Genomic DNA, 27,842 nt, shown 5'->3' with positions numbered 1-27,842 from the left:
CCCCACTGCCTCCAAGTTCCACCAAGGCAGGCTACTTAAACTGCCCAGTGAGCAATTACATTCCAATCCCACTGCGGCGTTTTAGATGTAAAAAAATACGGCCATTCACAAACAGCTTGCCGTGGTAACTCTGCCTATGCTCAATGTGGTGCGAAAGATCACGAGAGCAAGGAATGTTCCACTTCCAAACCGATCTGTGTGAATTGCCAAGGAGAGCATCTTGCATACTCTAGAACAGTGGTTCTCAAAGTGGGTGCTGTGGCACCCTAAGGTGGCACTTACTCTTTATAAGGGTGCCGCGACAACAAATTTAGCATTGGCTTACATCGTTGTCCCTACAAAAGGTCGTTGAATTTCATGCAATTGCGTAAATTAGAAGTCGTCATGAAATAATTGCTGACTGTATTGCAGTGCTTATGTACATACACCTACATATACGGAATTGCCGAGCCAAGCTGTCTGTTGCATGCACTGTATTTGAAACAGCACCACCTTACAAAGTATTCTGCCAGCACACATTGCACCTGGTGCTGGGGGTGCTGGGCATTTTTCATAATGGATTTAGGGTGCTTTCACATTAAAAAAGTTTGAGGACCACTGCTCTAGAGCATGCCAGTGGTGGAAGGATGAAAAAGAAATCCAAAAACAAAAAAGAGCTGAATATCTTCTACCCTGAGGCCAGAAAATGCATCCAACCAATAAATAGTGCAAAACCTTCATATGCACTATCGGTATACAAACTGAGATGACTACACCACTATGAGACTCATTCACTCTAATTGGATGCTATTTATTGCATTCACAAAAACCCACCCAAAAAAACACAGTCAGCTGCCACTCCTATATCCATACCTCCTAGTGCTCCACCACTATCAAAACCAGGTGGTAAAGCAAAATTACAAAGATCAGAAGAGCTACCTGCAATACAAGGAACAATGAATGTAGAGGATAAGGAGGTATCAGATGACTCAGTCCTGGAAATCTTCGCAGAAGATATGGACACAGGTCAACATTCTGTCTTCCCAAAGAAAGATAAAGCCAGGACTGAGAAAACCAATCCCTCAGCCCTTCGAAAACCACCGGATGGACCCAACAAATCTAAATGGGCAAATTCAAATTTCTACAATGGAACTGTCATGGATTCCATTGAAATATTGACATCAAGGCCCTCCTGAGTAAGCATGAGCCAACTTGCTTTTGCTTACAGGAGACATATTTAAAGGAAAATGAGGACCCATACTTACGTAACTTTTCAGTCATTCGAAAAGACAGATGGGGATGGATCTGCCCATGGAGGAGTTGCCATCGTTGGGGGCAACCACACCCCATTTCAAGCTATACCACTTACCACCAACTTAGAGGCTGTTGCAGTTCAACTTACAGTAGGGGTTTTCTCTTAACTGTTTGCCCCATCTATTTGCCACCTGGGAACAACATCCCCCAGGCAGACTTTGATCTCATTAAGTAATTGCCATCCCTTTTTTGTTACTAGGGGATTTTAATGGACACAATACTCTGTGGGGTAGTGCCGACATCAATAGAAGGTGTCGGACTGTAGAGTGCATGCTAGAAAACAGGGACCTGGCCCTACTAAATTGGGACATAACACTTTTTTCCACATGCCTACCTGTACATTTACCCCCCAATCGATCTCTCTATATGCTCCCCCTCCATCCTTCCTATTTGTATGTGGGAGGTTGAAGACAATCTTTATGGTAGCGATCACTTCCCCATGATATCCAACCTTTGCAATTGGAGACAATGCCATCTGTCTAGGATACCATGGTGAAAGATCGATTATGCTGACTGGAATGCCTTCAAAGATCTGGTATCATTTGATACTGTCACAATCAGCAAGGAGCCAATTATTACAGACACTATTGTTCAAGCGGTGACAATTGCAATTCCGAAGACCTTGACTCGGTTTCCACCATTTCCAAGGCATTAGTAGAGGCATTTGATGCAAAAAAAGCAAGCTTATGCAGCATCAGCCAAAAAAAAAAAATAAAAAAATAAATAAATAAAAAATAATCACTTCCACTTCACGCCTCTGTTCATTCGAAATACCTGTCCAGCTGAGCCTTAAACTTATTTAGGCTATCAACTTCCACGACAAGGGATGGAAGTCTGTTCCACCAATCAACCACCTGCTGGCTAAAGGCAAATTTCCTCACGTCTATCCTACATCTGTTTTTCCTCAATTTCAATTTATGCCTTCTCAGATGATTATTCTGAGCAAGAGGAAGAATCCCATCAGCATTGAGCATGCTCAAACCATTCAAGGCTTTATACACCTCTATCAGATCACCTCGCTGGTGCCTAGTCTCCAGACACTGTAATTTGCAAAACTTAAGCCTTTCTTCGTAAGAGCACCCCTTTGTTCCATTCACCAATCTTGTTGCCCTTCTCTGTACTCGTTCCAGCATCTCTACATCCTTCTTGAAATGAGGCCTCCAGACCTGTATACAGTACTCTAGGTGTGGCCTGACCATTGCCTTATACAAGGGAATAATCACCTCCTTATCCCTGCTAGAAAAATTCCTATATATCATTGACAATACACCATGAGCTACCCTTGCAGCCTGTCTGCACTGCTCAGAGAACTTCATATCTGCCTGCACAACCACCCCCAGGTCCCTTTCATTCTCTACCACTGTCAGTGTAGTACCACAGAGTTGATACGTTGCTCTGGGGTTGCTGTTTCCCATATGTAGTACTTTACATTTGTCAATGTTAAACTTCATTTGCCACCTCTCAGCCCATCTGCTCAACCTTTCCAGATCCTGTTGCGGTAGCATAGTGTCAGTAGTGTCCTTGACAATCCTGCCAACCTTCGTATCGTCTGCAAACTTGGACATTAAGCTTGATATACCATTATCAATATCATTTATAAATACAGAAAACAATAATGGACCCAATACTGAACCCTGAGGGATTCCACTAATAACATTAGTCTACGATGAGCAGTGTCCATTGATTACCACTCTGTCTTCTCCCCCTCAACCACCCCTTTATCCATAGCAGAAATTTGCCTCCAATGTCACACTGCTCCAATTTGTGCAGCAGTCCTCCATGTGCAACAGTATCAAAAGCCTTTCTAAGATCCAAGTATATAATATGAAAGTTATTCCCTGCATCCAGTTCTTTTGTGACTGCATCATAGTATCCAATCAAAGACAGTGAAATTCTAAATATGCAGCAGCAAGAAAAGCTCAAACCAAGGAGAGGGGGATATTTTGCTATTTCCACACCACAGATAATCTGATGGCCTTCAAACGTGCACATGTCAAAGCACATTACCTAAGATGTGCACATGTCAAAGCATGTTACGTAAGATGGATTTATTGGATGACTGTTTTCAAAAGCAGCATGTTCAAGAGGCAACCAGAGGGAGTAATACCCTTGATCTGATTATCAGCAGTATTTATTCATGCATTAAGAATTTGTAGATAAAGGAACCACTGGGTGACAGTGATCACAATGTACTAATATGGGAATTACTTAAAGATGTAACTACCATCAAGGCTAAAGGGAAGGGCTTTGCTTTCGTAAAGGTGACTACAGAGGTCCCAGACAGTTTCTAAATTCTGTACAGTGGGATCAACTGATGATGTTATCAAAGTTGAATTCTAAATGGTAACCTTCAGAGAATTAATCTTGGAGGCTACTAGGCTTTTCATTCCAATTAAGAAATACTGTTCAAGGTTCAGGCCTGTCAGATGAATTAATGAGGCTCGTGGCAGAGAAGAAAAATGTATGGGATGTATATAGGCCTGACGTAGCCCAGTGGTCAGGAGCGAGAATGCATAGCACACACTCCTTGAGTGAACCAGGGTTCATGCCCATGACTACTAAATACGATAAATATTTGTATTGACAATTTATTGTAAACTCTACTGACTTGGTTGTCATGCCGGAGTATAAACAGAAATTTTTTTTTTTTTTTTAATTTTATAAATTATCAGTTGACACAGAAGCGTATGGCAGATATACGTTGGTCTGTAATCAAGTCACAAAGGAGGTTAGGCAGGTTAGTTAGAATACAAAAAATCCTCCGCAAAGGATGCAAAGAAAAACAGCAAAGAGTTCTTTACTTATGTAAACTCTAAAAGGAAAGGGATGAATCAAATTGGACCACTTAACATAGATGGGTTGACTGTTGATGATCGTGCTCAGGTAGCTGATAAACTGAATGAGTATTTTGCATCTACATTCACACATAAGGAGTTATGTAATGAGGGGGGGGGAATGCCAGAAGTTTATCAAACTCTAACGGGGAGCTAAGTGAGTTTGTAATAACTGAGAGCAAAGTGGAGGAGAAATTGTTGAAGCTAAACATAAGGAAGGCACCTGGTGTGGACGGAATCTATCCAGTTATATTAAAGGAGGCAGCAAAGGAAGTAAGTAAACCCTTAGCCATAATTATGAGAGCTTCCTTGGACTCAGGGGAGGTCCCCATGGATTGAAGGTGTGCAAATGTATCACCAATTCACAAACGGGGTTCAAAAGGTCTGAGATGACAGAGAGTGGTAATCAATGGACACTGCTCTTCGAATGTTATTAGTAGAGTTCTCCAGGGTTTGGTGTTGGGCCCATTGTTGTTTTGTATATTTATCAATGATATTGATGAAGGTACATCAGGATTAATGTCCAAGTTTGCAGATGATACAAAGGTTGGCAAGGTTGTTAACGACAGTAAAGACAGTATGCTACTCCAACTGGATCTAGATAAGTTGGACAAAAGAGCTGAGAAGTGGCAACTGAAGTTTAACATTGACAAATGCAAAGTACTGCATATGGGTAGCAATAACTGAAGAGAAATGTACCAACTCTGTAGTGCTACACTCAGGGAAGTGGAAAGTGAAAAAGACCTATGGGTGCAGTCAAATATGAAGTTTGCTGAGCAGTGCAGACGGGTGCTAGGCAGATCATGGAGTCTTGTCAATTTTGCTAGCAGAGACAGGGAGGTGATTATCCCGTTGTACAAGGCAGTGGTCAGGCCACAACTAGGGTACTGTGTACTGGTCTTGGAGGCCTTATTTTAGGAAGGATGTAGAGTTGCTAGAACGAGTACAAAGAAGTGCAACAAGATTGGTGAGGGGAACAAAGGGGTGCTCTTACCAAGCAAGGCTTAAGTTCTGCAAATTGCAGTGCCTGGAGAGTAGGCACTTGCAAGATGATCTGATTGAGGTGTATAAGGCCTTGAATGGATTGAGCAAGCTGAATGCTAATGGGATTCTTCCTCTTGCTCGGATTAAGAATCTGAGGGGGGGGGCATAGATTTAAATTGAGGAAAGGCAGTTTTCGAATGGATGTGCGGAAGTTTACCTTTAGCCAGCGGGTGATTGATTGGTGGAACAGACTTCCATCTTTTGTTGTGGAAGTTGATAACCTAAATAAATTTAAGGCTGAGCTGGACAGGAATTTGGAATGAATGGAGGGGTGAAATGGAATGGTTATTTATTTTTATTTTTGTTGCTGCATAAGCTTGCTTTCTTGCATTGTATGCCTCTTCTAATGCTAATGCCAGAGTCAAAAGGAATCTTAGATCTGCTTCACACCTTCCATCAACCAGGCTTCATCACCTGAGCTTGTCCGTGACAAAGTGCAGAAAATGAAGGGCAGATACACATTGTACAATACATCGATCCTAGAGCATAATTGATGTGCAATTGCGAACACTCTAGTGGAGACGTTTGCCCAAGTGTCTGCCCAAACATCATACACTCCTGAGTTCCTGGCCCTAAAACAAAAAGCTGAAAGGTTGCCTTTAAAGTTATCTTGAAATAGCTTTGAGGCATACAACCAACCATTTACAGATTGTGAATTGAAAATGGCACTATCTCTGTCCAAGGCAAGTGCCGTTGGGCCAAACGACATCCATTATGAGATGGTTAAACATCTTCCATCTGATTCTATAGATCGACTGTTCTGTCCGTACAACAGAATATATCTGGAAGACCAGTTTTCGGACTCCTGGCATAAGGCAATTGTGCTTACTTTCCCGAAGCCAGGAAAGGATCCAAAATTTTCGAATAACTGCCATCCGATTGCTCTGACAAGCTGCTTTTGAAAGATCCTGGAAAGGATGGCGAATGCCCGGCTCATGAGGTATTTAGAAGCAAATAACCTCCTTTCCAAAGTACTATGTGGTTTCTGAAGGAACAGGTCAACACTCAATCATCTTATAAGACTGGAAACATCTATTTGAGATGCTTTCCTCAAAAGTGAGCACTTAGTGTCAATTTTCTTTGATATGGAAAAAGCATATGACACGGTTTGGAGATTTGGAATTTTATAGGATATCTATGATAGGGGCCATCTAGCCCATATTATTAAACATTTTTTTACTGAACTGGTCATTCCAAGTTCGTGTAGGGCCCATCTTCTCTCAATCCTTTTGTCAAGAGGAAGGAGTCCCCCCAAGGGTTAGTGCTAAGCGTTACGCTTTTTTCTATCAAAGTTAATTCTATTACTGAACAACTTCCTCTAACTGTAAACAGCAGAGGAATTTCTCCATCTTCTCTCAGTCATGCAACATGAGGGTTATCAAAAGACAATTGCAGCAAGCGTTGACCAGGTCAAATCTTGGGCAATGACTAATGGTTTCAGATTTTTGCCTCAGAAGACTGTGTGTGTGTGTGTGTGTGTGTGTGTGTGTGTGTGTGTGTGTGTGTGTGTGTGTGTGTGTACACTTTTGTCGCAAACAGAAGCTTCACCCAGAACTTGGAACTCAAGTGTGAACAAAACATCATTCTAGTAGCTCCTGAGATAAAATTCTTGGGTCTCATATTCGATAAGAAGTTGATATTTTTATCACATATCCCTCAACTACGGACAAAATGCATGAGGATATTGAATCTCCTGCCTGCCATCTCCTACAATAAATGGGGAGCAGACCACTGCACATTACTTCGCCTTTATTGTGCACTTGTCCATTCTAAATTAGACTATGGTCCCAAGTGTATGCATTGGCTAGAAATAGTCTATTATGGGTGGCTAGACCCAGTTCACCACCAAGCCATCCGTATCTACTGGAGCATTCAGAAAATCCCCTGTCCAGAGTTTATACGTTGAATCAGGTGAATCACCATTATTGCTCCAACGAAAGCAATTGTCATTAAAATATACTAAAATATACAACCCTACGTGGACTTCCACTTTTGAGCCATAATGGGAAAATCTCTATAATACCCATCAGACTGCCAACCGTCCCATTGGTAGACAGTGTTGCACAGTCACCAAGGCAACTACTTTCACCCTAGCATGCTCACATATTAAAAATTGGGATAAGGCCATAATTCCATCTTCTGTCTACCAACAACTCTGTGTTGCCTACTGAACCGAACACTCTGACTTCTTGCTTGTCTTCATGGATGGTTCAAAGTTGGAGTTGTCTGTCAGATCTGCTGCTATCTGTAAAGCATGGATGCTACAAGATTTCTAAATGTGTTGTGGTATCTAGTATCAACATGTAACCTTGGTCCTTGAGGTTGTCACAGACATTCTCTCAGATATGCCAGACAAGCTGCACTTGCTACCTGGAGGGGCGCCTCCGTAGCCAGGTGGGAAGGAGCAGCAGTGCGTAGCACACGCTTCTTGATTAGACCGGGGTTCGAGCCCGTCACCACCAAATACGGAGGATGCGGAAAGGTCACGGAATGACCACCGCATATCATGGAGCAATATGGCCTTAGTTGCTAATGCTCCTGAAAACTAAACAACAACAACTTGCTACCTGGAAGTCTAAAACGCTGATGGAACTGATATTCGGGTGACACTCAATTCAAATGGATCCAATTTCGGCAAAGTTCGGATGATCTGTGACAGCCAAATTCTCTGCTTGTACCTTCACGATGGTGGGACTGTTAGTAATCCTGGGTATAACCCCCCCCATGAACAAGCTGGGTAGTCACTCACACTGTGAGTGACTACCCAGGTGTGAACTAATGTGAGCAGGGGTCAATGAGTGTTGCCCACACTACACAGAGGAATGCTGCCCCTCTATTTACCAGGCAATACTAGGTGGTAGATGACTCTCATCAACTGGTGCAATACCACAACTTTGCTTATTTGGAGGCATGAAGTGGTGGAACCCATGTTTAGTCTCCAGAGCTAAGTTCCAGTCAACCCTTCCCCATCTCTTCCATCATGCAGTATGACTGATGACTTTTGAGGTTATGATGGACATCATGGCGGCATCCAATCTTCCTTACATTTCGAGGGTACAGCTCTAAAATGGTGTTCACACGTCGGCCGCTAGTTAGTACACCGGACTGAACCTATTGGTAACTCTTTAGGAGGCTTTCGGATCAGCTAGTGTATAATCTTGCTACCTGTACTCTGCCAGATTTTATTTTACTTGGATCTTCCAGCTACCACAGTGAAAACTGGATGGAAATCCATTTTATAAATGTTGCCATTTTAATTTATATATTGGAACTAACTGGGGTTCAAAATAATTGTAAAGCAATATAAATAAAAGGAAAGTTATGTGGAAAAGTACATTGAGTGGGCAGAAATCATGGGATAACTACTTAACAGGTAGGCCCACCTTTCATCTGGCTAAGGGCAGTCACATGGTGAGGCATTGAGTCCACTGATTCATGAAAGCATTCCACAGGTATTTCCTTACATGCTTTCTGCACTGCTGGCAGCATATTTTGTTCTCTTGTCCTTATTATAATGCTGAACAGTGTCTTTGGGGAAAACAGATAGCTAATTTTAATGAAGATAACGTACATACATTGGTGCAAGGAGTTAACAACTTTCAGGCCTTACAAGAGTATGCAAATGCTGTGTTCCCTAAAAGATCTATCATACGAAACCTCACGGACATTGAATTGGCCGTCTACAACCAGAATCTTCATTGATTGCATCAGGGCTTGGGAGCTTCAGACCTGGAAGCTTTTGGTCGGGTCTGGGGCTCCTGGGCATGGACCACTTAAGTGGTTTTTTTTTTTTTTTGTTCGGTTGTTGTTCAGTTCTTGGGTTTGGGCGGCCCAAGGCTGGACAGCTGGCATTCAACAGTCTAGCACTCTTTCTGTTGAGTGTTTAATTACGCTTTGGCGCTTCAGCTTTTAAAGATAGAACCAGGTCCGGCTCCACGTGCCAGGGATGGGCATCAGATTGCAGTTGAAGAGTTCAGCTGCTTTCTGATGGCAAAGTGACCTGACATAAACAACATACTACACTCACAAACATCTCTCTTATATTTACTTTTATTCTTTCCTATTCAAAATTTCTTGTTTATACACTTAACATAGCTTAGATTATGAACTTAACTTAAAATTTTTTTTTTTTTTACTTTACTTCTCTTTTCAAAAATATGTTTTGTCTTCTTATTTCTTAGCTATCTTTTTATTTATGAGGTCCACTTTACAGATTTTCTGTTTCAAATGATTTAGGTGGAGATGGGCATTTGCCTGGGAACCACCCTGAACCAGTACACACACACACACACACACACACACACACACACACACACACACACACACACACACACACACACACACACACACCCCCATAATTCTGTCACATTCCTGGGTGGAGGATCCAAAGCTCGAAAGGACCTTTCCACAGCATCACAAAGATGCTCCATAGGGTTCATGTCTGGTGAACAGGGAGGCCATTCATGGTGGTAAAATATGTGGAATGCTCTTCGAATCATGTTCTAGTCACCCTGGCTCTATGGGGAGGTGCATTGCCCTGTGGGTGCACGATGAAGGGATGTAGTTGGTCTGCAAGGATGGACACGTAACCCGGACCGTTCAGAGATGTCTAGATGTATCAGATCTCCCAACGTGTGCCAGTTGAACATGCCCCAGACCATTACCGGCCATCTGAACAGTTTCTTGTTCACTTGTTCCATGATATAGCTCCGTGAGATTTCCACCATATACACACCCTCTTGTCGCTCAAAATAACTGGAAAGAGGACTCATCGGATCAGAAGACCCATCTTCAATCATCCAAGGTCCAGTGCCGATGTTCTTTTGCTCAGTTTAGGTGTAGAGTCCTGTGTCGTGGTGTTAGTAATGGGACTCTGATGGGTCAGTGGCTCCCATAACTTGTTGCAGCTAATGATCGCCTGATGTTCTTGGTGGAGATATTTCTTGCACCTCCCTCATTGAAGTTGGAGATGATTTGTACCGTCGCTCTCCGGTTGGCTGAAACAATGCAAGATAGATGTTGACTGCCAAGTTCATCCATCACCTTTCTTCACCCACAGCACTGTCCACAATGAAATGTTTTTCCGGAAATGGTTTATTCCCGATTCACTGTTGATACTGTCGAACAGGGATAGTGCAATTTCTGTACAACCTCCGCAATAGAGTGACCTATGCATTGGGCACTCACTATCATCCCTCTTTCAAAGTTGGTTATCTCACAATGTTTATCCATACTTACATCGAATTACCATCTATGTGAATGCAGTAATGCAGTATACCTATATACCTGCCAGACGGTGGGTTCATCCACTAGTGAGAGGGGTGACAGCTTCGCATTGCCCAGAAACCAGGTATGTCATGAATTCTGTCCTTTCAGTGTACTTTCCTTTTATTTGTCTTTTGTTTTATCATATTGAGTTTTAAGCATTAAAATAGCTTTTGACTGTTTTAGCCTCTCCATTATCTACATCAGTGTAAACTTCACTCTAGGAGCAATGACTGCTTTCCTTACTTTTTCTCTCCCTCCAAACTCGTTAATAGGAAAATAAATTTTCATTTATGAGATAAGCCTTTCATAAATGTCCACAAAAGTAACAAATTTGATAATGTAATTATAATTATCTATTATATATGTATATTGGCTTTTTAATGCAGGAAAGTTCACTCTCTTTGCTCCAACTAATGAGGCTTTTACCAGACGACCTACTTATTGTGATAATGTACCTCTAGTGGATCTTATGAGATATCATGTTGCACGTGGTGAATGGCTTTCCAGAGATATGAAGAACAATGAAATTCTACCAGTTATGATACAGGAAAGAAGTATTAGAATAAATATTTACAGGGATGGCCAGGTAAATCGTCATTGAATTGAATTACCATTTTGAAAACTAACGAATGGTCTTTAATTTTATGCCAAATTTTATGTGAATTGTAATCTAGTACAGTCTGTCCTCGTATAGCACGATAGTTGTGTTCCTAGAAACCCTCGTGCAATATAAACAACAGGCCCTATGGGAAAAGTGGGGTTAGGTGCCGACCACCCAAGATTGAACACACATTTGGAACCAAAACATTACCAAACACAATAAATAATCGGGTAATTTTAATCGTTATAAAATACGTATTTTATAACGATTAAAATACGTATTATAAAATACGAAGTATAAATTATAATATAATATAATAAATAATAAAAAATATTTATTTTTTATTATTTATTATATTATATTATAATTTATACTTACGTATTTTATAATACGCAAGTATAAATTATAATACGTAAGTCGTAATAAAATGCGTACGTATTTTATTACGACTATTACGTAATAAAATAGTGCTAATGCTTTTGCTTCTATCGTAAGCAAACTTGTTTTTTGTTTGATTTTCTATCCAAACAGATTATTATTAATAGCCATATGGTGCAAGGAAGCCTGAGGCTTATGCTGCACCAGGAAAAAAAAAAGTTCCCGAGTTACCCTGAGAGAGAGAGAGAGAGAGAGAGAGAGAGAGAGAGAGAGAGAGAGAGAGAGTCAAAAGTAGAAGGGAATCACCAAGAAAGAGAAGAATGATGATATCCAGCTCAGGACCCTGGGTGTGCCAAGCCCATACTCACCAGATGTGAGCCCTCGGACAGCCGTTCCATCTCTTCCAATTCTTTGTGTCTTAATCTAATGGATTTTAATTACACTTTGAGTTGTTCCTGCTATGAAAGTTGTTTTTATTTTCTCTGCATTCTTTGTAATTGTCGGCGTTGCCTCATTTATGTCTGTAGCACGTGCAATATCACATGGTCTTTCATTTCGCTCAAAGCTTTTTTTCTCTACCGACAGAGGCCATAAGCCTTACCCGGGAAACCCCGGTGGGCCGGAGGCCGGTGTGATTTTGGCCATAAACTGTAGTATGAGGCCACTATAAATTTTCCCGGGTAAGAATTTTTGACCCATTCCGCCTCTGTTTATCGATATTGCTTTTCTTTTTCTCTCTGAATCTGCAGTGTCTTCACCAGGACTCTTCCTTTTCACACCTTTTAAGTATTTTACTAATTTTTAGGGAATAAAGCGCAATTACAAAACGAGGAGGCACGCTTAACCCATACACATAAACAAAGCTGCCCGTGTATAGCAACTGAATAAACAACACCGTAAAGGCCGAGATACACTATTAACATCCCACATTTTACTAAAGCACATTTCTGGGGGTTACTACCATAAAAACAATTTCCAGTTTCGTTTCTGCTAGTGGAATCTGTTATAAACTGGTAGTAAACTCCATCTAATTGCATTTGCGATTATATCGATAGCTGGAATTGTGTTGGTTTTTACGTTATTATGGTGAAATGTGTTTCCCCTTCACTGATATAAAACACATAAATACATTTTCAGAATCTTCTTCATTCCTATCGTGTTGCGTTCGGTTGGGGTGATTTCGCATTTGACTGCCATTTCTTGTAAACACAAAGGCGAATCGTGCATAAGCGAATTCGGTTCGTGTTATATAAGATAACGTTCCCCTATTTATAAATCGTGTATGATCGAATTTGTGTAATGTAAACACGTGTTATACGAGGACCGACTGTATTTATATTAGATTTATTTTATCGAAATTTTTAATGTGGTTTGAATCATTTAATAATTATTTGAAGTACAGAGTAATTCAAAAGGAGTTGAAAACTTAAAGTATTTTTTTTTCTGTATAAAGCAAAATCAAGTGAGAATGAAAACAATAATACGTGCACAAAGAGCTGTGTTTTGGGAAAAAAACAACAAAAATCCCATTATGCAACACAAGCACTACAAAAATTTGGGTCCTACTACACTAAGAATCCTCTCATTATATACTCTGTGCTTGAGAGACAAAAAGTTTCAGCTGGCTGTACTATAGTTTATTGTAGTACAGCCAGCTGAAGATTTTTGTTATCCATCACTTAGATAACTGTAAAGCATTAGTAACTGGCACCTTTAATAATTTACACACTTTTTTTTCAAAAAAAAAAAAAAAAATTGTATGTATTGTGTGCTTGGCTTTTTCATCAGTTCAATGGAAAGAACGAGATTTTTCCTAAGAGCAAATAAAAATGCCGCATTTTTACTACCAGTTTTTATTCATCCATCTGGCCTTAGCCTAAAAAAAAAAAAAAGTCATAGTATTCAATGTAGTGTAGGGAAGCCACACCCAATATCCAAGTCATATTGATGAAATATGACTTGGATGCAGAAAATACATTCACATTTAAAAAATATATTTTTTATATCTTAGAATCTATATATTAGGAGTACAGATTATAGAATAAAATTTGGAGTATTCTAGAACAGAAGTCACTGATTAGTGGTTTCCTTTGAAGTCAACGTTAGAAAAAATGTAACTCATTGCGGTCAAATCTGTTTTTGGCATAAAATTACTAAATTATATTTTATTTCCTTTTATTGTAGAACGTTTATTTATTACAAAGAATATGTTATACTGTATGCAACTTTCTACGCAAAGAAAGGTACCTACAGTATAACCTGGTTGATTTTACAAGTTACACATCAGAGTAAGAGAACTTACAGAAATGCAAAACTAAAAGTTCTTATTGCATGGTTGTGCCTGTTATATAAAAACTTATGTAATTATTGTAGATGTTTTCTTTTTAAGTAAAATTTTGTTTTGATTGTCCTATGTATACTAGTCTTCCATGGCAGCTTATTTGGCATGATATATATTCCACTTGTTTTAGAGAGATGTGGGTTTGATTCTTTCCAATGACTGAAAGTCCTCTTCAGAAAATTCTACTCCTTTCACGCGAATGGAGTAGAGTTAGTTTTTTTCCATGAGTTATTCTGGGTTTTTGAGCCTGCGTGATGTGCAGATCAGCCTGTGAATGTGAATTTCTGTTGAAATTCATGTTCACAGGCTGTTTTGATTACAGATTGGTTTACATTAGTGCACAGCCAACATTTTGTTTTTCAAATTTACAAAATCCATTGTTTTTTCTAGGATGCTCATATAACCAAAATGTTGTTATTGCTGTGCTTGCCAGATAATGAATTATCTGGCAAGCACAGCAATAACAACATCCTTCCTAAAATGAGACCTCCAGACCTGAATGCAGTACTCAAGATGTGGCATGATTATTGCTTTATACAGTGGGATAAACACCTCCTTTTACTCTACTTGGTTTGCTATGCAGAAGAATGTGGCAGATCAAGGATTAATGATGAAAGCTTAAATTCTGAGAAAGATTTTTACCCGTATTCCATCCAGATCAATTTATTGTGCAAGCCTGAATCTTGAAGCATGGCAGACAACAGTGTGTAGAATGTTAGAGAATACAAGTGTTACAGAAAGTCACTGGAAGTGACAAAGTGCTATATTAATTGTTCTGTATGGCCTCTTGAATGAAGAAGAAAAAGGCCTCATTTTGTCAGTCATATACAAGAGATTGCCAACTTTATATCACATTTTTAACCCTAGAATTTTAACTCAATGATGCTCACATGATGTCTTACAGACACTACTATTTTTAATTTTTAGTATGAAATCAAATCCTTTCATACAACTTTTGCCACCAGTATTCTCTAAATGATACAATTTTCTGTTTTTTGTTTAGATTTATCTGGATTATGTGAGGCTAAATGTTAGTTTGATAGGTGTCACTTGGCCTGATGTATTTTTGCTTTTGTTATTATTGGAAGTGTACAAACAGCATTCATCCAGCAAGCATATGTGTTTCCTGATGAAAAGCCAAAAATTGAGCAACTGGGGAGGGTTATAATAAGATTAGTGAAAAAATGCATACAGCTCCAAGAAATTTCATGGAATGAAAAGTGGGATAAATTATGTAAATCTAACTAACAAAACACTGTTTTCAATTCAACAAAAAAAAAGCTAAAAATTAGTTATAAAAACAAAACTGTCTTTGTCAGACACCATGAGATCAGATGTGTTCTATTTAGGAGCACAATCAGTCAAGGGATCGTTAGAAGTGCAAATAATGTAAGCAAGCAAGCTTATACAGCATCAGCCAAAAAAAAAAAAGCACTTGTCATCTCATTTATCCATTCACTCCAGCAGTTTGTGTAGTTTTTCCTTGAAATTATTTAAGCTATCAACTTCTACAACAACAGATGGAAGTTTGTTCCAGCAATCAACCACTCATTGGCTAAAGGCAAACCTCCACACATCTATTCTGCAACCGTCCTTCCTCACTTTGAATTTATGTCCCCTCATGTGTGTAGTCTAAGCAATAGGAAGAATCCCAGTGGCATTGAGCTTGCTCAACCCATTGAAAGCTTTAAACACCTCAATAAGATCACCTCACAGTTAGTCTCCAGACAGTTTGCAGAACTGAAACTTTTCTTGGTAAGAATACCTCTTTGTTCCCCTTGCCAATCTCATTGTCTTATCTATACTCATTCTAGCAGCTTTACATCCTTCCTAAAATGAGACCTCCAGACCTGATGTGGCATGATTATTGCTTTATACAATGGGATAATCACCTCCTTATTGCTGCTACCAAAATTACTGTATATCATCGACAAAACCCCATGAGCTGTCCTGGCAACATGTCTGCACTGCTTAGAGAACTTCATATCTGACTGCACAGTTACTCATAGATCTCTATGGCTGATGTAGCTGAGTGGTCAGGAGCGAGAATGCAGTAGTGTGTGCTCTTTAAGGTAGGTAGTTGTTGGCGCATAGGCTTCTGTGGCCATAATGCACTTCCCAAGGTTTTTTTCAGTACTTTGATCCAAGCCCGAGGCGGGAATCGAACCCGCGACCTTGGGGTTGCCAGGGTAAAGTGCCAAAGTGGGTAAAGTGCCAGGCAGGCACTTTACCCACCCGGCTAGCCCGGTCGGCGTGCTCTTTAAGTGGACTGGGGTTTAAGCCCGTGACTGCTAAATGCAGTTAACATTTGTATTGATTTATCTTAAACTCCACTGACCTGGTGGTCGTTCTAGAGTATAAAGAAGAAAAACTTTTTTTTTTTTTTAATTTTACGCTGCTCTGAATGTAGTACTGCACAGTTGGTACATTACTCTGGGATTACTGCTACCCATATGCAGTACTTGAAGTTTAACGTTTGTTAAACTTCAAGTACTGCATATGGGTAGCAATTTGCAGTATGGGTAGCATAGCTGCATATGGGAAATGGCAATTGAAGTTTAACATTTGTCAATGTTAAACTTCAATTGCCATTTCCCAGTCCATCTGCCTAACTTTTCTAGATCCTACTGCAGTAGCATACCATTATGGTCAGAAGTTAAAAGGTTGGAACAATATCGCTGATAAATATAGAAAACAACAGGGCCCAACATCAAATCCTGGGGGACTCCACTAGTAACATTAGTCCACGAAGAGCAATGTCCATTGATTACCACTCTGTTTTCCATGCAGCCATCGCTTATTCATAGCAGCAATTTCCCTTAATGCCACACTTCTCCAATTTGTACAGCAGACTTTTATGTGCAACGGTATCAAAATCTTTCCTGAAATCAAAGTACAGCCACTCCCCAACTTTTTTTTTTTTATGAAAACCCCAAACACGAAAGGTATCAAAATCTATAGTACCGTGCATGGGTTGAAGGAGAAGTATGGGGGGAGGGGGATGCTGGAAACTTTATTCCAGAGACTAAACATGGGTTTCACCACTTCAAGCCTCCAATAAGCAAAGTGGTGTTATTTCACCGGTTGATGAAAGTTATCTACCACGTACGCAATACTTGACTTACATAAATTTGACTTTACATAAATTTTTTTCTGGCCGGTGCAAACTTAAAAAAATTGTGGAAACATATTTTGCATCCTGTAGGAAATAAATGGAGGACCCGACTAGGACGGAAAAAATACGTAGTGGCATAACTCCATAAGCCAAGCATCTTAAAAAAAGTACATACAACATTCGTTGTGTTTATATTGTAATTCATCTGTTTTAAATGAAATGCTGAATATGCTCCATGCGATGCTCCCATCCCTGCACATGGTGAGGTTTGAGAAGATGGATTCTGATAGCGAATGATTCTTAAAAGTTAATGTAGGGGTGATTGATATTCTTGCTTGCTACAAGGAAAAGGAAAATGCTGCTCTCCAGTCATCCATTAATATGTTCATTCGTAAGGTTGAGTGGCCAACCCCCCTTCTAAATCTCTACAGCCCTCAACCTGAGGGCTGTAGAGATTCGTTGATTCTGGGAGCGATTATTTTTGATTATAAGGTGTTTGTACTGGCACTTGTCTTAATCTTTTTATTGTACATTTTGAAGCACACTTTTGTAATTTTTCCTGCACGTGAGATAAAAAAAATTAATAATTCTATTTAGATGTTCGTCGAACATTTCTTTTTTGCTTCAATCAGATTCAGTGTGCATAGTTGCAAGTTCTGCATAAGCATTTAGGGAAATTCCAACTTACATAAAATTCGACTTGCGTAGAGTTCTGTGGAATGCAGCCTTTATATAAGTCTGGGAGTGGCTGTATATGATATCAAAATTATTTTTTGCATCTAGTTCCTTTGTGATTGCATTGTAGTATCCAATCAGATTGGTCAGACAAGATTTACTCTCAACAAACCAATGCTGTGTCTAAAGTATAACTGTTGTCTTGTATAGATGATCCTGCATTACTTCTTTAACCAGTGACTCCTTTATTTTCCCTGGAATAGAAGTTAAATTAAGAGGTCTGTAATTATTCCTCTCTCCCTTTGATCCCCCTTTGTGAATTTGGGATATGTTCATACATCTTCATTCTGCTAGGACCTCCCCGATCCAAGGATGCTCTCATAATCATAGCTAAGCATTTGCTGCCTTCCTTTGCTGCATGGGATCTATCCTAACATAACTAGATAGATCCCATGCACCCCAAGTGCCTTTCTTATGTTTAACTTCAACAATTTTTCTTCCACTTTGCTATTAGTTATTTCAAAATTATTTAGCTCCTTGTTAGAGTTTGATAAACTTCTTCTTTATTGTAGCAAAAAAAATTATCTTGAAAGATAATTTTTTTTTTTTTTTTTTTTGTTGTCAGAATGAATAGAAATGGTTTTGAGAAAAATATCAAAAGGGGGATTAAAATACAAATGGGTTACAAACATTAAGGTTTTGGGGCTCCGAGAACTTGTATATGATTGAGAGGCATATTAGTGACAGTCCTAAAGCCAGCACATTTTGCGCAGTGAGCAAAAGCAAAATTCAGACTTTTTTTTTTTTTTTTTCCCCTAGAAACCCTGGATATGGGTACTGTGTACCTTTACGTGCTGGAGAACTTTCTGCTTCCCTAAATTCACAAGGATTACCTATGAGGGAAATGTGTATCAACAATATACACACCACTTTGAGTGAATAATTTCTAAATCTGTGGATTGGACATGTTGGTTGGCCACCTCATTTTCTGGATCTCATACCCATAGACTTTTTTTGTGGAGAATGTTAAAAAATGCAATTTTGCAAGTTCAGGCTGCTGCACAAATTTACCTCTTGAAAACAGGATAAAAGAATGATAAAGTGCTTACATGTGGACATGTCAGCACTTTTTGAGATTAAGCTGATAACATTGCTGTGAAAATTACAAAACTCATTAAGTGTTTAACTGGTATATCAGCTGCAATAAAACAGTTATGAAAAAGTTATAAGCTGCTCTGGTTGTGGTGTCTGTATAAACATGAATATATTCGTTTCTATTTTTAATACTCAGTATGCAAGTGTGAATGGAAATAAACTACATAGATGGAATGTGTGCAACTGGAAATAAACTATACTATGGGGATTGTACAGATGTAATAATTGTATCAAAGGAACTTTAAGTTTTCAGCTATCAAGCAATGTATTTAATTTTGCTTTAAACAAAAATTGTTTACTTTTAACTACAGCAACATCTTTCATCTTCCAACTTGACAACTGCATGTAACATATTTTCATTTAAAAATATATGAAGTAGTTTCTGCACAATAACATTTATTTAACAAAATTGATAATTAAACTTTTTTTTTTTAATGGAAAAATTTGTAAGTGCTAATTTTTTTCCTTTATATTGTGTATAATCTGTTTCATATAATTTTTCCAGTTTTAAAAGGAAGAGACACTTAGCTCATATTTAAATGTATGTAATAATTTCTTTCTTTGAAACAATGATTTTGTCAGTCTAACTTTCCTAACAGTGAAGTAATATTCCTGGTGATCTCAACATTCTTAACTCAGCTGACTTCAATTTTATAGTTGCACAGATTTCAATTTTATAGTTGGTAGGAATGTTGAGGCTTTTTGAAATTACTAATGACTTTACACAACTTGTTCATATACTAGAATACCAGACAATCCCACCCCATAACATTCTTGATCTTTTCTTCACAAAACTGTTCAAAATACACAGTTAATGTTAATGGTCCTACCTCAGATCATAATTTGTTGATGGTCTCCTCCAATGGAGTCTATCCCCCCCCTTCCCATAACAGTTTTCAACCTCATTATTTGGCATACAAGAAAGTGAAATGGAAGCTCTGTGTGTTTTCTGTTCCTCTTTTCCTTGGTTTTATTACTGTTTTAAATCTTCTGATTCTGATTTGCCCAGATTGCATTATTGAAATTGTTCTTTTAAGGATGAAATCCTTTATTCCACATTCCACCCAAAAATCTTGTCCTCTATCTGAACTTTGGTTTTCCATTAAAAGTGCTAAGGATATTGAAGATAATAATGAAGTGTATTGCAATTTGCTTGTATCTAAATCTCCAACTTCATACTCTTCCTACACTAAAGTTTTTAATGGTTATAAAACAATCATTAATCAATCCAAACTTGATTTGGAACAGTCTTAGTAGAAATTTTGCTTCTTGTCCAAATGGTAGTTGAACCATCTGGTCTCTAGCCAAAGCAGTTACCTGTGACTTATATCCATTGGTACTTCCACCTGTTATAACATGATAATTCTATTGCATTCTCAGCTAAAGGCAGAGCTGAGTTACCAGCATCTTGTTTTATTTCTAATTCTTGTTATCAGTGATCTTGGCAAACTACCTGACGTCTTACCCAATGTGCTACACTCAATGTCTCCCATGGTCTTCTGAGTAAAAGAATTCTGAATAACCTTGATGGCAAGAGTACTCCAGGTCTTTATAGTATTTCTCCATCTGCTCTCAAAACATGTGTTCCACAGCTCATATCTATTTGAAGTTACCTTTTTATACTCTCTTATTTTACTGTTGATTTTTTTTATCTGCATATCCAGCCAACTGCTAAAACAGAGTTACAAATTCTTCTCTTCCGATTATCATGCAGGTGTACTTTTAACTCTACTCTTTCTAAAGTAATGGAGAATTCTGTCACTTGCCAACTCTTATGCTATCTCAACCTTCCATCTGATCAGTGATCACTGCAAACTATTATCATGAATTCTACTGTAGGCAGTTGGAGAGAACAGTGTTTTAAGTTGGCTCTAGTGGATTAACTGAAGCGGATTAAAATTGTGTCTAGTAGACAAAACTTTCATTTAAAATTTTATTATAAAACTTTTGTTTTTAATTTAAATTCTGTAATTTTTAAATCATATTTCAGTAACTTCGTGAAGTTAATTTCTATGGTATTTTGTAAATTTAATTCTTAACTTTCCTAAAATATTTCTGCTAACTTTGGTAGCTTAATTTTAACTTCACTAGTGAATAAAGTTCTGGTAACAGTTTAATTTCTGTAATATTTTGTTAATTAAAAATTTTTAAATCTTTCTTTACAATACATTGTCCAAGGACATGACTCAGACCAAAATTACTGCAGGCATTTCTGGTGTGAGTCATGGGTTTGTTGCATGTATAGCTTGTGACATGTATTCTAAGGTCCATCTAGTAGACAAACCAAGCTCAGCCAACAATTATTTTCTCTGCATCCAACGTAAGGAGTGTACCAGTCTTGAATTAAAACTTGGTGCACTACTAGAGAAATTTGGGTCACTGAAGAAATGGATGCTTGCCTTAGAAACAAATGTAACAGAGCTCATCAGGGACTCGAGTGTCTTGTGACCTGTCAAGTGATGCATCCCTGAGTTGGCTCCCAGAACAGAATAGCCAAGTGCATACTGCTCTGGTTGAAGGAGATTTAGTTTTATTGGGAATCTCATTTGTCAAGGAAACTGGTAACATTTTTTGTAATTAAGATAGGAGGACCAGAAGCAGGGTGTGTTTGCTTGAAGAAACAAGTAATGATGTTACCAAGAGATTGTCAGATTTTAAGAGGGGTAAAGAGAACATTATTATTCATGTGAGAACTAATAATATTGAACAAACATGACCTGATGATTTGTTGGATAAATATAAGACCATGCTAAAAAAAAAAAAAAAATGGCACGAGCCGGGTCAGAATGTGTATGTCTGCAGTTCTTCCCAGACACAATACGGAGGGATTATATACTTGAAAGCCGTATGGATTAATTCAAGACTTGAGGGACACTGCAAGGCTTTAGGGGAGAATTTTTATCAGTGTGACTCACAGTTGTAAGTATAAGGAATCTATTTTGTAGAAATGATATTCATTTGAACAAAGGCAGTATAAGGGTTTTTCCAGTATCACTGAGGATAATTTAAAGGTTTAGGGAAACTGATAGTTTGAGGAGAGGTAATATAGACAACTGTTTATCTGATAATATGGCTCAAAATAATACTTGCGCACATCTCAAGAATTCTTGTTTGCTGCCACAATGGCTGATGTCATCAAGATGTTATGAGGGTGGCAGAGTTTTGAATGAGCAGGAAGATAAAGCTAGCAAAAAAAGTCTAAATAACTTCAAGGGGTGTATCAGGGTAGTAAACTATAGAAGGATACTTAGTCTTAGCTATCTACAGTAATGTCAGGAGTGATGGCAATAAAATTGGTGAATTTAAAACTCTTGGTTGGGACAACTAATACTGATATAATAGGGCTAACAGAAACATGGTGCTATCTGGAAATTGAGGATGATAAGTTCCATTATGGAATGTATTTAGAAAAGATAGAAGGGGTGGTTGGGTCATGCTTCTTATCAAAGTGCGAAAAGGGCTTTTGCTGAGGCAGGAGTAATTTTTGAGCAAAGGTATAATAAGAGTGGGAGTAATCTACTGACCAGAGGATTGTGAATGTCTTATGGCTGACTTCAGACTGCCCCTGATTGATTAGAATGAGTGGAAGAGAAACTCACCATGGGGAACAAAATTTTAAAATAAACTGGATGATTATTATTTGTAACACCATGTTAAAGAAAATACTAAGGCTAAGAATATTCTATACTTCATCACTTCTCATGAATCAGCTGACATCATAGGGTTTACAGTACAGGAACCATTGGCAGGTAGTGATCGTGCAGTCGTCAAGTTGGAAGATGAAAGATGTTGCTGTAGTTAAAAGTAAAGGCATAGGTTTTAATTTCAGAAAGAGGACGTGTGGAAGTTTAAGGTGCTACATGGCATCTATTAATTGGGTGGATTGAAGAGGGAGGGCAAATATATTAGAATTATGGAATACTTTAAAGCAATAATCACAGAAGCCAGGAATGCACTTATATATACACCATTAAGAAAATATAGCACAGGGAGAATGCCAAGACAGACAAATATAGAGCTGGCCAGTCTAATAGAAAGGAAAAACATAGTTACAGATAATGGGAAAGTTACAGCATGATGAAAAGTAGTGAAGCCTACAACAGCTACAAGTTGATCTGTAATAGTACCACAGATAAGATTAAGGAGGCCAACGCTGAGTAAAAGAGAGTACTGGCTAAGAGAGCAAATGGGGACAAGGAGTTTTTCATGTAAGTGAATACAAAGAAGAAGAAAACAAATCAGGTCAGACCCTTTTGCACTATGTGTTGGAAAGTCCTTGGATAACACAGCTGATGTTGCTGGTGAATTAGTACTTTGCATTGGTCTTGCCTGACAAGAGGCTGTGTGAGGCTGAGCTATCTGTAATTAGTGATTTTAAAATTATAGGTGCCTGTTTATTAGAAAAACTTTTGAGCCCAAAGGCAAGTAAAAGCTCCTGGAGTTGATGCCATATATCTAGTAATTTTGAGGGCCAGAGTGTATTGAACCACTGAGGATAATTATGAGGGCAGCATTGGACTCAGGATATATTCCTTTAGATTGGGGAACTGCCATCATATTACTCAATATATTTCCAATACATAAGATGGTTCCAATATATAAAGAGTGCAGTTGGTAACTACAGACCATTAGTCTGTCTTCAGCAGTAGGAAAAATCTTGGAGACAGTGGTTAAGAGTGCAATCCAGGGATTTTTAGATAGAAATGGCATTCTGAAGTACAGACAACGTGGTTTTGTTAGGGAAAAATCATGTTTAACTAACCTGGTATGCTATTTTGACACAGTTACTCATGAGCTGGATGTAGGGAACAACTTCAACATAGTTTATTTAGATTTTATCAAGGCATTTGATTCAGTCCGCCATGAAAAGTTGCTCTGTAAGCTGGTGCATGTTGGGACTACTGGAAAGATTCTAAGATATATTGCAGGGTGGCTGCAAGACAGAAGGAAGAGGGTTGTAATTAATGGATATCCTTCAGGTTGGTGTTATATCAGAAATGGGTTCTTGGTCCATGGTTGTTTCTGATTTTTATAAACAACATTGACAAAGAGATAAATGGAATGATGTCAAAATTTGCAAACAATGTAAAGATTGGGAGAGTTGTTAATGAACAGTGCCAAGTAGTGCATCCTTCAGGATGACTTGAACAGACTTCAAAAATGGTTAGAAAAGTGGTAGCTATATTTTAATGCAGCAAAATGGAAGTTCTTACACTTGGGTAATAGCAACTGCAAAATAATTCTTCCCTTAGTGCAGCTGAATGAAAAACAGTAGAAGAAGAAGAAAAGATCTGTGTATTTCTCTGAGCAATGTAAACAGTGGCTGGGAAAGCCCATGGTGTCCTATCGATTTATCGAACAGTATCTTGTAGAGATAGGAGGTCATAATGTGGTCTTACAATTGCCTGTATAAGGCAATGTTACAATAACATTTGGAAGTGTCTAAGTATTTAGACCTCATGTGAAAAAAGACATTTTGCTTCTTGAAAGGGGCTCAGAGATGGGCATCTCACAATGTGAGTTTGTCAAAAGGGCAACTGTATGAGGAAGACTTTAATGGCAAGTACTTCATGCTTAGTCTTCCGTGAAAACAGAAGTCTCTCCATGATCAAAAAATGGGTAAGGAATACTAATTTTGATTTTAATGTACACTGCGTCAGTGCTCTCATGGATACAGTGAATAGTGTCACTGTTCTCTCATACCATGTGAAAAAGACCTGGATTTGAACCCCATTGCTTGCTGAAGTATAGAAATAATCTGTTAGCAGAGGAACAATTTTCATGGACTTTGTTTGAAAGAGCTGATGAAAAACCATACAACCCTGGGCTTGAGCTTGGGCTTTATAACGAATTACTTCCAGCTGAACAAATGATTTACATATTCCCACTAAAAAATGAAGGTTTATAAATACCAAGGTAGTAGATCATCATTAATTGTGCTGTGCACATTTTTAAATTTGAGACTTTTTGTGGACAAGTTTTTAGTAACTCAGTGTCATTGAAGATAAAGAAATTGGTGAAACAACAGATGTTTTCTGTATTGGTTCTTTTGCTTTTTAGAGTTAAAATCTACCAGAAACTATTATGAAAGAAGAAAGGATTGATCTATAACAGTCCTAGATTGGAGAACTGATAACTATAGAAGAAAACCTGAAATAAACAAATTTCTATAAATGATGCTGGAAATTTTGATGCCACCCACCAAGTGTGATATGCTATATGCTTGTCCTGAATGACCTTAATGCTTTTGGGGGGGAGAGACTGATTTTGAACATAGGATTTCATCCTTACGAGAATAATTTCATTTACATGATCTGAACAAATGTTAGAATAAGGAGATTTAAGCAATAGTCCAACCAAAGAAAAAGATTATAAATCACATAGGTCATCCTGTTTTGCACTGTTGTAATTTCCAAATGATATGAGACTGAGAATGACCATCAGAAAGTTGTGATTTGAAGTACTTAAAGGATAATTAGCTATGTACTTTTTTGAAGCATTGTTGGTGAGCAATAGATTGAGGGTAAATTGTGTGATTGGGATTATCTGGATTCTACAGGGTGTCTCATAAGTTTCAGGACATTCAGGGAAGTGCAATTCCGGTATATTTCATTTTCATTTATTTTTTTATTTCTCACAGGTTCTGGGGGAGGCTCAGTGTAACCCTGATATTTGTGTGCCTTGTTATTCCAGTAATCTTATTAAATTAATAAATTTTATATATATTTTAACAAGTCACTAACATGACTTACAATAGTCCATTTTCACTTGAATGACTTGTTGCTGCGCTACAGTATGATTTTGTGAAAGACATAACACTTGCAAAACTGATGGCGATTCAAAATTAGTTTAGAGAAATTTTTTTTTAAAGCTGCACCATAAAATTAAAATTTGCACATGTGGGAGAAGAAATCATTTTCCAATGTCAATAACAGATGTAGTACAACCGTCATCCATTGTTAATTTTGTACATATTTTTTTGTTAATCTGCTCTGAGATTAACAAAAAAAAATGTACAAAATCAAGTGAATTACAAATGAGTTGTGGAACATTACATCGTCATATGGCAGAAAATTTGAAACTAAGCCCATACAAGCCAGCTGTTATTTGCAATTTATCAGGACACAGACTACAAAAGGTTTGATCCATTGAACCACCACTGCTATACTTTAATGCACTTTTAAATAGGGCATGGGTTCTCTTCAGTGACAAGTATGTTACATTCCTGTATTCAGTGTCTTTAAACATTTCTGGAGCATTGCAAATATCACATCTGGAGCAGTGCAGACTCACATTGTGGAGGAGATTCATGATTGTCCTCCAGACCTTATGGTGTAGGCTGGGGTTTTCACACTTTATGATTCCATGACCCCCCTCCCCTCCCCTTCTAAAACAATAAATAAATTTGTGCAACACCCTGTCCCCCCCATGAATAAAACAATTTCATTTGGGTTACAGTTGTGCAAGATATAAATATTCACATCACAAATATTGCTTCCACTGCATCTGAAAAACTGGGTTTTTTTTCTTTTGTTCTTGGCATTACTTTTTTCTAAACAGCTATTCTGTACAAATCTCAAATCTGTCCTACCATGGAATATTGTTCCCACATTTGTGGTTATTGTTGTTGGAGTGGAGGATAGTGGTGCAAGGGCCAAATTGCACCTACAACTTTGAAATAGTGATCAGTATGGTAAGGAAAGGAATTCAGAAGTAGTTATATAAATTGATTGCTTTTAGATAGGTGAACAACTCATTTATATGGGTGTCATCTCCAATAATGTTGCTTAGACAAGGTGGTTTGGTTATGTGTTAGCAAGGGATCAGAATGAAGAGATTCTAGCAGTATGATAGTGAGTACATTCCAGAAGGATGTGTTTTTACAGTAAGTAAAGAATGGCAATGTAAGCAGTGTGGTGGATGATCACTCAGCATAAGAAGAGGTGTGTTAAGATATATGGCCAATTCTTGTTCTCCCCTATACAACTTTTTCATACCTATTTTGTCGGAAGGTGGATATCCATAATTGTGGTTTCTGCTTTATTCATAATAATTTGTTACCAGTTTGGGTGCCCCACATTTGGGCCCACTGTTCATTACACATTTGTTGTATGAACAGTTTATAATCAGTGGTAGGAATCAGAATGGGATCAATGTCTATAAGGTTTCTTGCTGCTTAATTTGCATGTTCGTTTCCTGATATTCCAATGTGCCCGGGAATCCAGCAAAATGTAATGGTCTGTTTGTTGGCATTGAGTCGAAATATTCGTTACCTGATTTGCCTCAACAGTGGATGCGAATTTCGAACATTGTTTTCCAGGGCCATCACTGCAATCAGAGAGTCTGTGTAGATTATGGGTTGTGAGCTAGAGAAGTTAGTAAGTAGAGTTAAAGCCATTTTAATAGCACAAAGTTCTGCCGTAAAAACACTGCATTCATGCAGTAGTGAGACTGAACCATTGCAACTCCCACATCTGTATCAGTTTTGGAGCCATTAGTATAGATTTGCAGAGCTTGTGCATTGATTAAGGCATGGAGCATTCAGCAAGTGTTTCACCCAGTGACAGAAGTAGCTATCACATAGTGGTACTCTTATTTTCCATGGGGATTGCACTGGTTCTTTGTCTTGAAATATGCTAGTCAGTTGTATATTCCATTGCTGCATTGTCTCTTGTAGTCAGATTCCTGCAGGTTTATTTTTGTAAAGGTTTATTCATGGAGGATCATAGAGGTGTTTCCAGATGGGAAGGGCAACTATGGATTTTGACTGCATAATTAAGAAGTAACATTTATCTCCTAAGGTGAAATGTAGGTTTATTGGCAACTGTACAGAGACTTTGAATGCCCAATAGCAATTCTGAGAACACTGTGTTGTAGTGGATTGAGATATTTTAATACATGCAGAGTCGTTAATTTTTTTGCGTGCAGAGTCATTAATTGGCTCTTCGTAATCAGGATCTGATCATAGCTCGGTAAGTGAAGGAGCATATAGCCACCTCCATATCATAGATGAGATAACTTTAGTATGTTTAGTTTTTTCATACAAGTAATGTATATTTGCAATATATGTTCTGGAATCTGAGTTTGGTATCGATTACTAGACCTAAGAATTGGATGCTATTCGTAAGTGGTATTGGC

The 27,842-nt window shown here is 38.2% G+C and overlaps 1 protein-coding gene across 3 annotated transcripts in view; it reads left to right on the top strand.

The window, feature by feature from the left end:
- The window catches only part of LOC150079241 (transforming growth factor-beta-induced protein ig-h3-like), a 156,551-nt gene that overhangs the window by 73,970 nt on the left and 54,739 nt on the right, over nt 1-27,842 (top strand). For all 3 annotated transcript variants that reach the window (XM_090382682.1, XM_090382681.1, XM_090382683.1), the window contains one exon: nt 10,826-11,025. In XM_090382682.1, coding sequence (XP_090238808.1) covers nt 10,826-11,025 — 200 coding nt within the window. The remainder of the gene's footprint in view (nt 1-10,825; nt 11,026-27,842) is intronic.

This window comes from Mastigoproctus giganteus, chromosome 10 (genome assembly GCF_048544385.1).
Source record: "Mastigoproctus giganteus isolate SK-2022 chromosome 10, ASM4854438v1, whole genome shotgun sequence".
In the NCBI taxonomy this organism is placed as follows: Eukaryota; Metazoa; Arthropoda; class Arachnida; order Uropygi; family Thelyphonidae; genus Mastigoproctus; species Mastigoproctus giganteus.
The sequence above is the reverse complement of the archived record's forward strand: the minus strand, read 5'-3'. Positions and strand labels throughout refer to the sequence as shown.